Raw genomic sequence first — 16,432 nt, 5'->3', positions numbered from 1 at the left:
TTTGACTTGACATGGATTGACTTGGCTTAACTTGGTTTGAAATGACTTGACTTGATTTTACCTGATTTTTTTGTACTTTACTTCGCTTTTTCTAACTTAAGTATATTAAAAGTCAAGCTAGCGAAGCGAAAGAGAATATAACGGTTTGCATACGTGTGCAGACCATGTATATGCATTCTTAATAAGATTTAAAAGAGTTTTAATGTCAGTGATAACACTAACTACACACTTCTCGTCACCATGCATTTTTAGCACGTTTCAGGTTGGTCAATTTTCTAAAACGTTGTTGGCCTACGATGCTTACATGTATCTACGCCTATACACGTGGTCCTATGTACATATACTGTACGTCGCGAGCATTGGGAATTAAACAAGAACAGTAGTTACATGCGCAATATTAACTACAACGTACGCATGGTGCGCCAAGGTTAAATTAGGTTCATAGGGGATATTTGTTTATTTCAGTGTAAAAGCGTATTTTTATTTTACAAGTGTCATAGCCACGAGTAAAATTATAGTTTTTCTATTAGTGAAATCAAATACGTTTTTACACTGTTCATTTATGCTTAATTTCTGAGTTTTATAGTATTTTAATTTTTGAAAAGGGTGTTATTTACGCCACTACCCGTGGGACGCGCCTCACGCAAAATTATACTATTTATAGATGTACGTGAAGTTAGCGGCCTAGCGGCCTAGCGTCCTAGCGGCGTGAAGTTAGCGGCCTAGCGGCCTAGCGACGTGAAGTTAGCGGCCTGGCGGCCTAGCGGCCTAGCGGCGTGAAGTTGGCGGCCTAGCGGCCTAGCGGCGTGGAGTTAGCGGCCTGGCGGCCTAGCGGCCTAGCGGCCTAAAATGGTTTCCTATTTCAAAGCATGTATACATGCATATTCTTCTAAAACAATGACATATTAACTGTTTTTATGCACAAATTTACACTTTGAAGCTATTAGCGATTATCAACATTTTTTTTTAAAAGCGTCGATAAAGCAGTCAGCTATTTCAAAGCATTAAACATGCCTGATCTTCTAAAACAATGATATATACTGTTTTATGCACAAATTATCACTCTAAAGCGTTTTTTAAATTTTATTTTCAAAAAAGTTGATCGAGCACTTCAGCGGCCTAGCGGCCTAGCGGCGTGAAGTTAGCGGCCTGGCGGCCTAGCGGCCTAGCGGCCTAAAATGGTTTCCTATTTCAAAGCATGTATACATGCATTTTCTTCTAAAACAATGACATATTAACTGTTTTTATGCACAAATTATCACTCTAAAGCGTTTTTTATTTTATTTTCAAAAATGTTGATCGAGCACTTCAGCGGCCTAGCGGCCTAGCGGCGTGAAGTTAGCGGCCTAGCGGCCTAAAATGGTTTCCTATTTCAAAGCATGTATACATGCATTTTCTTCTAAAACAATAACATATTAACTGTTTTTATGCACAAATTAACACTTTGAAGCTATAAGCGATTATCAAAAGTTTTTTTCAAAAGCGTCGATAAAGCAGTTAGCTATTTCAAAGCATTAAACATGCCTGTTCTTCTAAAACCATAATGTATTTACTGTTTTTATGCACAAATTATCACTCTGAAGCGTTTTTCATTTTTTTTCCAAAAAAGTCGATCGAGCACTTCAGCGGCCTAGCGGCCTAGCGGCCTAGCGGCGTGAAGTTAGCGGCCTGGCGGCCTAGCGGCCTAAAATAGTTTCCTATTTCAAAGCATGTATACATGCATTTTCTTCTAAAACAATGACATATTAAATGTTTGAATGCACAAATTAACACTTTGAAGCTATAAGCGATTATCAACAGTTTTTTTCAAAAGCGTCGATAAAGCAGTTAGCTATTTCAAAGCATTAAACATGCATGTTCTTCTAAAACAATGATGTATTTACTGTTTTTATGCACAAATTATCACTCTGAAGCGTTTTTCATTTTTTTTCCCCAAAAAAGTCGATCGAGCACTTCAGCGGCCTAGCGGCCTAGCGGCGTAAAGTTAGCGGCCTGGCGGCCTAGCGGCCTAGCGGCCTAAAATGGTTTCCTATTTCAAAGCATGTAAACATATAAGCATAAAGTTCTCACAAAAAGATCAATTTAAAAACCTTACATTTATACATAGGAAAGTATATATAGACTGAACATTAATTTTCGTTTAAGTGACATTCTGAAAGTTTATGAAACAGCTATTTTTAGTAACTTAAATGGCCGAAAAGTGTAAGTGAAACACCAAGTCGATTCTATCTCGTCAGTTCTTGTTCAGGTTAGATATTTGCTTCATAATCTATTCAGATTAAATGTTAACCGATGATCAGATTTTGATGAAACTTGACAGAAATGTTCCTTGGGTGGTCATTAACCAAAATTTGTTAAATGGTTCCAGTCCACTGCACACCATGGCTGCCAGAGCTAAAAAATAAAAAAAAACTTTATACGACTTGTCGTCGAAACCGATGACCTTTTTTCGATAAAACTTGACAGAAATGTTTGTTTGGTGCTCCTTTACTCAAATTGCCCAAATCATTTCGGTCCACTGCACAACATGGCAGCCAGAGCTATTAAAGTAATTTTTTTTTTAAATAACTTCTCCTCAAAAATTGATGATTGTATTTCTATGAAACTTGACGAAAATGTTCGTTAGGTGGTCTTTGCTTGAACCTTTTGGCCAGTGGAGCACAGGCACTGATGTGCCTCTTGTTTGCAACATAATCCGGGATTGTAATGCACTTGTCAATTGTAACCACTGCCCCGCCCACCCCTCGCCCTTGTTCCAGGGGTATACCGCGGACAGCAGAGGCAATGGGCTGTGTTTTTACCTTTCAGGTGGCCCCGCAGTGCCTAGTGAATGTTGTTTTGTCTTCATATTGAAAATAGTCGGGAATGGGCCTCACATAGGTATTCGGGGTTGCGGGGCCATTTGGCAGGGATTTTACCAGCAGTGTTTCCCTGCAGGTCGGGTATTTTACCCGGGTTTTGAGAGACCGGAAGTCAAAGTCCCCGCTATTCCGGACTTAGGGGGGGGGGGGCATATACAATTGGCTGGTGTATAAAAACATCTAAATAACCAAAAAAAGTACTCTGAAAAAAATACCTTTGTTCTTTTGGTTTTAATAAGCACATGTCATTGCATTTCCTGTGATAATAAAAACAAAATTTAGTCTATGTTATATGGAGTCTGATGTTTGATGATGCCAGTGTGTAAGTGATCATTTTTTACAAATCCAAAATCAATCCTAAGTTATGTCTAAATACAGTTGCATATTATGTTAAACTGATTCAGGTAGATTTATATAAGTTGTTTCAAACTTTTTACTAAAAGCAGGGTTATTTATCATTATGAATGATTGTCATATTAAAGTATGCTTTAATTATAAAAGAAATTAGATTTATCCATATAATGTTTGTACTAAACACGGATGAATAAATAGTATGTATTCCGACATTTTCCCAATGTCCTTTAGAGGTTCAGTTCAAGATGGCATTAAAATGGGTTTAAGGGCAATTATTTTGAACAATCTTTCTTATTTATATTGAATATAAAGAAAAATATATTTTTCACTCTTTGCTCGCTTCGGTTTTTATGAAAATTGACAAAAAAATCTTTTTATTTTTTTTTCGCACGCTCGCTCCAATTTTTTTTTGCAAAAATCCGAGGAACTAAACATTAATTTGGTGTGGCCTAATGGGCAGTAAGAAACCCTACATTTAATAATTAATTCGATTAATAATCGATCATTGATCGGTTTCATTTAAAACCGATTATCGATAGTATTTTTTTCTGTCCGATTCGCAACAATAATACAACCCCATTTGAATAAGAAGAGTCAGAGTGTTCTTTCATGTTTATCCTGATCACATTGTTATGATCATAAATGTTTATATTTTTCAGGGTTTCCTGAATGTCACATTTATTAAACGAGATGAGCACATAAAGATCACTTTGTTGCATGGATCGTTACCTCTTAAGGCAATGGCTGGCTTAGATTCTGTCACAACTGTGTATGTAGGAAATTTAAAGACCAGTGCAAGAATTTTAGAGCTAAAATCGAATCTATTGTGGTTGATTAGTAAACTGTTGAAGGTTTCCATAACTTCAAGTGATATCAGCATTGTAAATGGATCCAAACGGTACGCTATTATTGACGTGCACAATGAGCAAAATGTTGAATTTATACTTCAAAACTTGTCGGATCATGCAGACAGGCGTAAATTAAACTTCAATTTCGAGACAATAGTTCAACCTGATAACTACCTCCATGTTGATACCCTGAAATCTCAAGATGAGAAGCAAGCGAGGGATGATTTCGAAAATGCCAAAAATCCTCTGCGTCCATTTCAAAAACCTCACCTGCATGTCCGAAAAAGACCGGACTATGGCAGAGTTATACCGCTTAAGTCAATGACCCCAGGTCACACTGGGCGGAGTTCAAGACAAAGTTCAGACACTCAGCGCAGCAGGAACCCACCGTCAGAGCCTCCGACAGATCTAGATGTGACGCTGGATGATTATCCGGTTGACAGAGACAGGAGCCCTCATGGAAAGAATGTCGGGGAAGCTATTAACAGAGAGATCAACATGGTTCCATTCGATGACTCAACTCTGAAGGTATGACTTTGTATAAGTGATTTTTTAAAAGAAAAAAAATATCAATACAATTGTTTATGACTTATTATACACATGATGTATGCAGAGAAATAACCTAAATCAGGGTGAAAGATTGAAATTCCCAGGTCCCCCACTCACACAGGGTTATGGCATGTACTTGGAGGATTATTGTTTGTTTCAGTGTAAGATTGTAATATATTTCAACAAGTGAGCATCAAAAGATATATTTTACAAGTTAAATGTTCACTTTTGGTGTTCAGGAGGTGAAATATATTGCTATCTTACACTGAAACAAACAATTTTTCGTTTTAGTATATTATGCCTAAAATCAGAGTACACTCTGCCAATTTGTGTGGGCATGTAACATCATTTCTAAAATGACATTGTTGAAATTGTGTCACAGCCCTGTGCATGATGACATTCGATTTGGAACTGAGAGCTGCGGCTTAAATTTCAAAACAGTGAAAAATATGAATTTGATAATTTCACTGTTTCAAAGAGTGATTTTGGTTTTTATTTCTGAAAATCTCTATAAACCACCAAGGCATTTAATAAAGGTAGATGATCTTTTCAAAAGTTTTACATGTATCAATATTAAAATCAATTATCTTTGCTTATAGGATGACAGTGATGACTCGGGAACGCAGGTCGACCTTGTACACAATCGGACGATATCATCCATACATGGGGAGGGAGACGATGAACAATCAGAAAACTCAGAGTATGAGGATCCACCTGGATCAGTTATCGACCTGCGACACGTGAGCCGACCATCAGTGAAAGGGAAGATAACTCCCAGGATTCATAGACGTGTCCAGAAACAGTCAGGTAGATGATGTAATGTTTTCTTTTTATGTTAAAATAAATTTTTAGAAACTTTTTTTAAATTAAGATATTTTACACTTTTTTATGGACAACTTCGTTACAACAACTATCAGGAATTCATTTGAAAGCTTCTTACGCTTTTAGGCAATATGGTTAAAAAAATATTAACAATAGAGGTCTAATTTGAACTTTTGAAGATGTTCTAGATTTTAGTAACAAGCATTTTGTTAATTTTCACACAAAGTAATAGTTTCGATTTCTGACCCTAAAGAAAGTGAACCACTTTTAACTGAATGTTATTTAATGTTACAGCGCGTGAAACGTCTTCAGTGAGCAGAAAAGACTTCTTTGCTTTCCTGGATGCTCAAATAGGTAGCGTTTTAGTGCTATTTATATATGATATTAAAAATGGAGTTTACTATAAATTATATATGTTTTATTATGGAAATAGACTGGTTAGAACTTTGCAAGAAATGAAAAATGTAAGACAATTATTTACAGCAATACTATCAAATAAAAATTGAAGTGATTTCCAAGCTTATGTTTTAGACTTATATTTTCTCCATACCATTAGAATGATAGTATTAAAATTATTCTATCCTTTTCTTCATTTATTGGGTATAGTTTTTATTATTTACATTTTGTCAATGCTTAGAAAGAATACATTAACAACTTAAGCTTAATATAGCTTAAAGTTTAAAATTATTTACCTAAGTATGCAAATTCTCTTCTACAGCTGGAAATGATACCGGTCATTCAAAGACCCATAATGGGAATACACATGTGGATGAAGAGTCTGGTACCCCGTACTATAAGGTATGTTACATGCCCTCAATTAGGCTACAGATTGATTATCTTTATATATTAGTCCTGATTAACTTAATAGTTCTGGGATATTATTCAATATTATTCTTATCCTTATTTTTAGATATGCTTAAGTGCTTCCATTCAGTTTATAGTCGGGTGATTATATCCCCACCACAGTGTCACTTCAAGAAGATGGTGTGATGGGGGTATGAATCACATCCAGTGATAGCTCTAGTTTTGACATTCCAATCAAAACACTCAGATACTACTCTTAAAATCAAGTTAGATCTAAGTTGGTTATTGAATACAGCACCAGGAATAAAATTATTTGTCCTGATTTAATTGATTGGTCTGAATTATATTAATTGGTCTGGATTTAATCAATATCAGCGGGTGAGTGGATATCCATTTTTTTAATAAAAAAGCAATTTGGTATATTATAACTAGCATAAATTTAGCTCATTGGACAAAAAGTTTTTTATCTAAATATTTTTTTTTGGCGTATGAAATTTTAAAATGGTATCCTTGTGTAGCGAAAGAACTGTTTTGTCTCTTTTTCCTTTTTTTGGTCTCGCAAAAAGTAACAGGATTGTTTTGTTTTTCAGCCAGGGGAGGTTGTATACAACCATGATCTCAGTAAGGAATTTAAGGCGTATCTAGATGGGAAATACACACTCAAGAAGATACACGACTACGTGGCACGGTGTGTGTGCGGCTTCATGAACTCACGGGAGAGAGGCATGTTGCTTATCGGCGTAGATCGGCGAGGTAGGCTATCTTATCAAATGCCTGAGAATAGATTTTTTTATTCCCATCTGGATTTAAGAAAAACAATGGAATTGCAGCGTTTATTTTTAGCTCTTATTATGTTGTAAGAACTAAGTCGAGGTAAAAACTATTTGCTCTGTGGGAACTGTTGTTGAAATGAATGTAATACATCTTAACTTGGGCTGTTTTGTCAAATGGAATGCTCTTTATATCTGCTTTCCAGGCCATGTAGTTGGAATAGACTGTGATACAAAACAAGAGGAACGATATCGCCGCCATTTTCTTGAAGCAGTAAAGGAGATTTTTCCTCCAGTATTTGGTGAAGAGTATTCCATACACTTTGCACCGCTCCTGGAGGAAAATGGACGCCAACATCGTAAGTTTGTTTAACCATATCTAATCAAATTGAATGAAGCACATTTTATTCAGTTTTATTCTTTGCAATAAAATCTTGTTTTCATAATTGTGTATTTAAATATATAAATATTTGTGTCAAATGTTCATAAAAATAAACATCAATTTTTTTCTTTTTCACTATTTTTCCTTCTGATCAAATATTACAAATATATCATTTATAAATTTAATGAAAATACATATGCATGTACATTATAGTTATTATTGGGCACTCGTATCAACGATCTGACGATCAGACAAACACTTTATCAAGCTGGTAAATCGAAAAAGTAATAATTTATTTCAAATCAAATATATAAAAAAAAAACTGAATCAAACTTTTTTCATTTGGTTAAATAGACGCAGCTTATTTGGATTAAGAAACAACAAGACTTTCAATTTAGTATGCGATCTCAATGTTGAACTAATATTCGTGATTGGCTGATATTTGCTTGTAAGGTTGTTGATTTGATGGCCCCTATACGTATTATAAGGACCTTTCTTTCTGTGATTGTTAAGATTTCTTTCAAATAATATAAAGAACAGAATGCTAAACAGAATTTACACAGGTGACTAGTAGAGAACTGAGTGTGTGTTTTATATGAACCAAAACTGCTTAAGTCTCATGAAGACAAGCTTATTTTAAACTATAAATATATTAAAGTAAAGAGTTTGTTTTTTATCTCTGAATCAGATTAGTTGAGGAGTTAAAACTAAAAAAATAAAGTCAATTGTTTTAAAGATCTTTTGATGATTAACAAAAAGGTAATAGAAAGATGAAAACTTACTGTACTTGTACCTTAGGTCAATAGATAAAATTTGTTTTATGTTTTTAAAAGGTAAGTTATATTGCACTGTTTCCAAAATCCGAGGGTCATGACAGTTAAAAGTTTTTAGATGACATCCAAAATAAAAACTGCAAGCATTTATCCTTCCCAAATATCATTTGAGTTTCAGATGTAAGATTGCATGTTCAATGACTTTAATTCAAAACATTGACATATTTTCTATGTTATTTTTTCTCTTAATGTACTCACAGTTTAGGAAGAGTTAGCAGTGTGGTAAGAAATGCTATATTAATTACCTTTAGATTTCTTGCTTTAACTATGTTATATTCCCCCATAGCATGTGGTTTTGTTGAATATATAATTCCTTGTCATTTTGTTTTTTGTTTGTCTGTTTGTTTGAAAGTCTACATGTATATCGTTTGGTGTTTGCATTCCAATGCTTGTGCTTGTCTTCATCATTGTCAAAATTGTCATCATCAGCATCATTGTCATCACTGCCATAACTGTCTGTCTGTCACCATAAACATCATTGTCACGATTGTCATTACTGCCATCAGTGTCATCACTGCCATTACTGTCACCATAAACATTACTGTCACGATTTTCATTACTTCCATCACTGCCATCATTAATATTGTCATCACTGCAGTTACTGTCACCATAAACATCATTGTCACGATTTTCATTACTGCCATCCGTGTCATTATTAATATCATTGTCACGATTGTCATTACTGCCATCAGTGTCATCACTGCCATTGTTGTCATTGTCATCATAAATACCATTTTTGTCATTGTCATCATAAACATCATTGTTGTCATTTTCATCAATAACATAATTGTATTCATTGATCATTGTTGTCATTGATCATTGTTGTCATTGTCATCATAAATACCATTTTTGTCATTGTCATCATAAACATCATTGGTGTCATTGTCATCATTAACATCATTGTTGTCATAAACATCATTGTTGTCATTTTCATCAATAACATCATTGTATTCATTGATCATTGTTGTCATTGTCATCATAAACACCATTTTTGTCATTGTCATCATAAACATCATTGTTGTCATTGTCATTATTAACATCAGTGTTGTCATTGTCATTATTAACATCATTGTTGTCATTGATATCTTCAGTTGTCATCTTGCCATCATAAAAATCATCATAGTCATGTTTGTAACATTTATCAGCAGCAGCAACAACAGCATAAGCATCACCATAATTATCACCATTATCATCATTAGCATAAGCATAAGCATCACCTTTATCATCATCAGCATAAGCATCACCATTCTCATCATCAGCAGGAGCAGCAGCAGCCACATAAGTATGGTCATTATCCTTGTCATGGGCAACACTACTATAGGGTTGGCCTAAGACGGTATAATAAGTATGCTCAATTTTGTAGGCTTAATTCTGTAGATTATCATCGTCTTACAATGGTTTTTAATTAGGATTAATTTAATAAAAGTTCTTCTTTCATAAATATAACTAAGTTTTATTAAAGTTAATGACATTTGTATAGTTTTGCAGCACCCTGATGTATATGATTTTAGAATTCATATTTATAGATGCTACTAATGTTTTATTGTTTAATTTAACAATTACTTGAATATAATCTCACTAATATTTTTTGATCTGTTTCAGTTAAAGTATTAACATCAAATGCTAATGTAAAATTAATGGGAAAGTAAATGTGTTCTATATATTACCAGTACTTAAATAGATGAACTTCAATAGAACCTGTCAAAACAAATCTTGCACTTTAACTTGAATGGGTCTCTCTCATATATTGGCACAAAAATGTATGAAATCAACATTAAAGGCTATACACTGTATGATGAAATAGCGAATTTTTTTTTTTAAAAATTCAAAAAAAATGGCATATACTTGATATTGATGTGTACAATGCATTTAAACTAACTAACTGAAGTACCACATAGTTTACTATTTATAATATTTTTTGTAGTGTTTTCGTATTTTTCCATTAAAAAAGATTACTGGGTATGTATACCTAGTAAAATTCATTCTTATGCGTCCCTTTAAAACACTTAAATGAGGTTCATATATTTAACTGTTTTCTTTCAGAATAATTTTATATTGGGCAAAACTATATACAAATAAACTATCATTTATCACAAGGTTCTGGAAACCTGTTTCAAATGTCCTGCAGTCTAATGATCTTGTCTCCTGACGGTAATGTAGTATGGTTTACACCGTCTGTTGGACCTATCTTTTATCAACATTACAGTTCAAAGTGGTGCAAGTGATCTGTTGGTATAACTGTCAGCCTCTGTCCCAAAAGGTTGAGGGTTCAATCCCCTCAAGAGGTACCTTCTCCCCCAAAATTGGCAACAATTCTGGTTTTATACCATGAAAACAGACTCCAGGGTGATTCCATCAGCTTTCATTAGCTTTTGTCACAATGGAGCTGTAACAAATTAGTATAAACTAAAGTTGATGACTTCAAAAGCAAGATTTGAACATTTATAGACAAGGATGTATGGTACTGGCTTCTAGTTACTCTGTTTTACTACAACTTTTGATATAATATTTGCATTCGGCCTGAAAAAACTTTACCCCCAAAAAGATGATATTTGCCCATCTGTGAAAGAGCCCTGTAAATATGAAAACAACTTTGGAACTATACATGTAGTTATACTTTCAGTTAATATCATGTAAAGTTTAAGAAACATTTAAAGAAATGATAATTATGGTAGAATTTACGAAGATCTTAATTTACAGAATTGGCTATAAGTTGCATTAAGCATGTATATACATGTACACAACATTTTAAAAGACAATTCCATTCATTTAAAAATAATTTTTTAGTAATATGTTCCTGAGTCAAGATAGAAACACATTGATATTATTATTTATAACCATCTGTTTTTTATTTAAAAGTCATGTACTTAATAAAACACACCACCATAATATCCATCTTAATTTTGATAAAACTTTAGGACAGTCTTTAACTGAATATTCAACATAAGTCTTTCTTGCAGCAAGCCTGAAGGTGATAGAGATCCGGGTGTTTCCCCCCGAGTCTCAGGAGCTCCTTTACGAGTGCAGTGAGGGCGTGTTTGTTAGGAGAAATGGGAGCCTAACAGGGCCAATCAAAGCAAGCCACATACAGGAGTGGATCAAGCAGGTAAAATAGGAGATTCACTACATGTAGTGCATCATTCGAACAGGGTAAGAGGATTTAGTGCACCATATAGTGTTACAGTCAAACCTGTATTAAGTGGCCACCTTTGGGAAGAGGTCAAAGTGGCTGGTTGAGACAGGTGGCCACTTAATCCAGGTTTGAAATGTCAGTCAATTAAGCTATATGTAGAGAGGGGGTGAATGTGTGAAAAATTGGCCCATATGACCCAGCCTCATTCAGGAGAGGATCAATCAGGTCAGGAGATATTACCTGAAGTGCTACAAGATCAATTTACATAAAGCTGGGTAGAGGATTTAGTGCACTGAACAGAGTTATGTGTAGAAAGGGTGTTTTTCGGAATCTGATGGTGACTTTAATTCCAGTCTCATTCAAGAGTGGATCAAGCAGGTTAAGAGACATTACCTGAAGTACTTAGATGCACGTTTAACCAGGTAAAGCATTTAGTGCACCATTCATTGTTGTGTAGAGATGGGGCGTTTATGCAGAGAAACAGGAATCTGAACCATATCTGAATTTTAAACCCAGACTTTTTCATGGGTGGATGAAACATGTTAGGAGAAATTAGTTAATAAAAAGTTGGCAGTTTACCCAGATATTAATTTGTGTACAAATTGGTGAGTGGGTGCCAGTGTCTTTAAACATGTAAAGGAGCCCAACAAACCCCATCAAAACCAGCCAGGAGAGGATCAAATATGGTAGAAAATTAATGCATAGGGTACTGGGATTGAGTGCACTCAACAGTGTAATGTATAGAGACTGGAGAGGCTAACAAGCACTGCAGCCAAATTAATACTGGAGCGAACCATAAATGTAGGGAAGAATAAGATAAGTCTGATTATAGAAGCAATTATAAGCCAGCAAATTTGCTTTTGAAATGACTAATACAGGAAACACTGTTTACTATAGTATAGTATAGTGCGCTAAATTGGAAAATACTTGAATTTTTGTTTGTGGGTTCTAGTGTTAAAGTATCTACAAATGCGAGAATTTATCATGAAGTTTTTGTTGCATTTTCTCAATTGATATCAAACATTAAAAAGATGCATTTATTTTAAGAGATAAGAAACTCAACAAAAGATATGAAATATAATTATATATTTGACATTTTTTATGGAAAAGAAATTATTTTACTTACTTATTTTTTATGACAAGTTGTTAAATACATGTACTCCAATTTTAATTGGTTTAATCAATACAATATATCACATATTATACATGTATCATCAGTAGCTGTATCGTTTTAGTTGAAATTGTAACATTCTCTGCCTCAACTCTTGCAGAAGCACATGGAAACATTTGACCGCTACGAGTCGAAGGAGCAGTTTCTTAAGAATGAGAACGAGAAGAAAGATGACATGATCCGACGGCAGGCCGACACCATCATGGCACAGAGGAGCCAAATTGAGAGTCAGAAACAGGTACACAATAGCAGAGAGATGCCAGTGTTGGCTGGCTCTTGCATTATTTCTAGTATAAGCTCAGTCTTAGCTGGAATGAGATTGTAAGTAAGATGGTTGAAAGTAAAATAAATTCTTAAAATTCAAAGATACCAAAGAAACAAAATTAGGAAAGAAAAAAATCCTGGTGCCGGTAGTCTCCAATTCGCATCCTTGTTTTGGTTGTTGTCTACAAGACATTTAACCATAATTGGCAGTATGAGTTGGAGGTGGAGGTGGTGAGCAATTTTTTGTGGGAAGGGGAATATCTGTCTTAGAAATTAGACTTTTGGAGGAACAAGCCAGGGCCTGTATAATTCATAAAACATCTTAAGTAATTTCCTAAATGAAGTATTTAACTAATGCTTGGCATGACAAACAATTTAACAAGCCCTGCTTTATAAAATCCAGAATTTGAGCAAGCCCGGAAAGTGTTTTAGCAGTGCAGGGCTTGCGGGCTTGTACTAATTTCGACCACTGGCATATAATTATACATATTGTACATGTATCATCATCAAAACAGTTTTCAACCAATCCTCTTTTAAAGCTGCACTCTCACAGATTAGACGTTTTGACAACTTTTCTATTTTTTGTCTTGGAACGAGCCAATAATTGCGATAATCCATGGAAACCAGTTATATAAGACTGCTGACAAAAAATTAGAGTTCAGATTTTTATATTTGTTCAAAAATTGGTGTTTTAATATGGTTTTCTGGAAAAGTTTGTGCAAGTCATTTAAAGCAAATGCAAATATATGTGTACATCATTTTTTTCTTTTAGTACATGAACATTTCAGGTTGATTGGGCAAGGGTTGAATATTAATCAAAATTTTGTACTTTGTATAATGAGTAGATGCACAAACTGTATATTGTCCTTTCAGGTAATAGAAGGAGGCAAGTCATGTACAATTTTGTGATGAAAAGGATGAAACACTACTGTCCAATGAAACTACTGGAAACAAGCTGCGATAGTGTAGTCGTAGCGGCCACAGTTTGCATGAAAGAACATGAACTTGAGTAATAGGAATATCAAATAATAAGATGACCAAAATAACTCAGGCAGTACTTTTGTGTCGTTGACATTTATCAAAGTATCATACCTACATGTTGGTACACATAAGGTGCAGTTGGCAGTAATTTTAAATGTTGATGCCTGGCAACACCACACTATCATTTGAAAGGTTATTCTGTACTGATACTAATCATGTTACATATATGACCAAAAGAATATTATAGATAAGGTAAATGCAATTTTGTGATTTATTTCAACTGGAATTAAACATGAAATTACCAATTTTAAAATCTTAAAAGGGCCAAAACACTTTTAATGAGATGTTTATCTTGGAAAGAAATATTCTTATTTTCCTACTCATGAAACTGCTTAAAATGACACCTACATAATGTTTTGTAAACAGGCATCCTAAATTATCATAATTGTACATTAGGATACCCTAACATCCTCATAATTTTCTGCTAATGACTAATTTGACATGTGTTTATGTATTTCTATTCATCCTGGGTGGACTGTATTATTTATTTCAACATTTACTCAACACAGCATAATATAAATATATAATGTGCATTAAGTCTGATCATGCATTCAGTATGTTCATGCACTCAGTTTGTTCATGCATTCAGTCTGATCATGCATTCAATCTGATCATGCATTCAGTATGTGCATGCATTCAGTATGTTCATGCATTCAGTCTGATTATTATATATAATGTTTTCACAAATGTGAATCATTTTTTATGTAAACAAACAGCATAAAAGTTATACATATTAATACATGTTTTTCATTGTTGAGCTTTTTATTTTATGTATTTTTCTTATGCATCTGTTTTAAGCTAGTTGGATGATACCATTGATGATACTTGTATAGTTGACATTTTAGCTGGTCTGTTTTTGGAAGAAAAAGGCCAAGGATTATAGTGAAAGCCAATATAGTGACTTAGCGTTTCATATTTCCCATTGTACAAAGTTTGAGCATAGATCAAGGATTTTTTTGTGGCAATAAAAAATTGCTTAATTGCTTACAATCATATTTTTTGTTGCATGCAAAGTTTATGTGATTTATTTTGTATCGGGTATTTGTTGTTGTTAGATTACCTATGTATTGTTAAAAATATTTACATATATACAAAAAATGACAAATGTACAATGTAGCCATTGTGTTAATTCTTTTGTGCCAATCTCTGCTATTCAAACATGTTTTGTAATAAAAAGTGTTGATTTTATTTAAAGTCGGGTTTTAAAGATACATGACCGACCCTTCTTGATGCTGATTTGTTTTCTTTGAAGTATCTCACTACAAATGCTGATAAGTAATAAGATGGCAGTTTTGTAGAATGAAAAAAAATAGGTCACAAGGTCAAATATGAAAGTAGCATTGTTTTTAATGAGAGGTAAGACATGTTTTAAATTAAATGAATTCAAGGTCAAGAATGAATATGTGTTATTTCGGGCTAGTAAGTTTATAATTTTAGTCAAACATAGAAACACAGTGTTATTGGTCCCCTACTGGTCTCACCCGAGGAGACTGTAGGTTTAACCTCCGTCTGTCAGGAAAACTGGACACTCACAAACTATGCTAGCTAAGTTGATGAAACTTGGTATATGAATTGAGGAACGTTAGGTTATTATGCATAAGGTGCTAATAACAATTATGGTTGCTATGGAAAAATACGAATTACCTGAAATTCATCTTCGGTATCTCTTAATTTACAACATAAACCGATAATGATTTCAAACGATAAACACGATTTCTTTTAACTCATCCCGCTAGAATGCTGAGCAGAAAGTATATGTCTACAAAATAACATTTACGCGAAATTCTCGTCAAGTATCACTAATCTCGAAAGCATGACTAAATGTTTTTGCATGGCTGAGCAACCACAGCTGAAGGGAAAGATGATTGAATTATGGACGGGGGACCTTTTGTCGATGTTTGAGCGTGTCTGGTCATTGACAATGGTATTTGCAACTGTAACAGACTGTACAAATTGCTATGTGCTTATCTCGGGATTCGAACCCGCGGCCATTAGCTCAGCAGGCGGTCGCTCTACCGCGTCGCTATAGAAGCTACATGTAGTACGACAGCAAGGTCGTGTGAGGTGAACTAGACCACTGACACTACATCCTTCCTCTCACCTTTTTTACCGAAACGTTGCCCCCTTAACCTGGGTGCACTGACATGTACACGTTCCGTTACCGCCCCATTACACACAGGCGCTACCAAATTACGTTTGAAACCATTCAATAGGGCCCCGACCGCATGTGTAGCTACACAGCACAATACACGCCATTAGTAGTGGTTTTGAATTTACTTATTTTGTCCTCCGAATGAGCATTATAAAAGGTTTTACTTTGGCGTCAGCTAAATATTGTCGGACCACCATGATTATTGGTTACACGTGCGAGCGTGACAAATCTCGCCTGCTACATTTCCAAGTATCTTTCATCCACACAATAATGACAGTAGCGTGTACAGTTGTAGTGCAAATGGTTATGATTACATTGTATATAAGAATATATATATGTAAGAATATATTAAATATCCCGTCTGGCGTTCCCCATGCACGTTGACTCATGCGCAAAAACACAGTCTCCAGTCTTTTATTCCATAGTTATTAAAACTCAATTATTTTTA

At 34.5% G+C, this 16,432-nt stretch overlaps 1 protein-coding gene across 1 annotated transcript; it reads left to right on the top strand.

Moving 5' to 3' along the window:
* The first annotated feature begins 3,885 nt into the window (after nucleotides 1-3,885).
* On the top strand, nucleotides 3,886-14,087 carry LOC128205912 (uncharacterized). The gene is made up of 9 exons (XM_052907970.1): nucleotides 3,886-4,591; nucleotides 5,212-5,419; nucleotides 5,729-5,788; nucleotides 6,153-6,232; nucleotides 6,829-6,991; nucleotides 7,215-7,367; nucleotides 11,184-11,329; nucleotides 12,628-12,765; nucleotides 13,665-14,087. The coding sequence occupies exons 1-9, from the start codon at nucleotides 3,956-3,958 to the stop codon at nucleotides 13,698-13,700; spliced, it is 1,620 nt and encodes a 539-aa protein (XP_052763930.1). The 5' UTR covers nucleotides 3,886-3,955; the 3' UTR covers nucleotides 13,701-14,087.
* The last annotated feature ends 2,345 nt before the right edge of the window (nucleotides 14,088-16,432 follow it).

This window comes from Mya arenaria, chromosome 10, assembly GCF_026914265.1.
Source record: "Mya arenaria isolate MELC-2E11 chromosome 10, ASM2691426v1".
NCBI lineage: Eukaryota > Metazoa > Mollusca > Bivalvia > Myida > Myidae > Mya > Mya arenaria.
The sequence above is the reverse complement of the archived record's forward strand: the minus strand, read 5'-3'. Positions and strand labels throughout refer to the sequence as shown.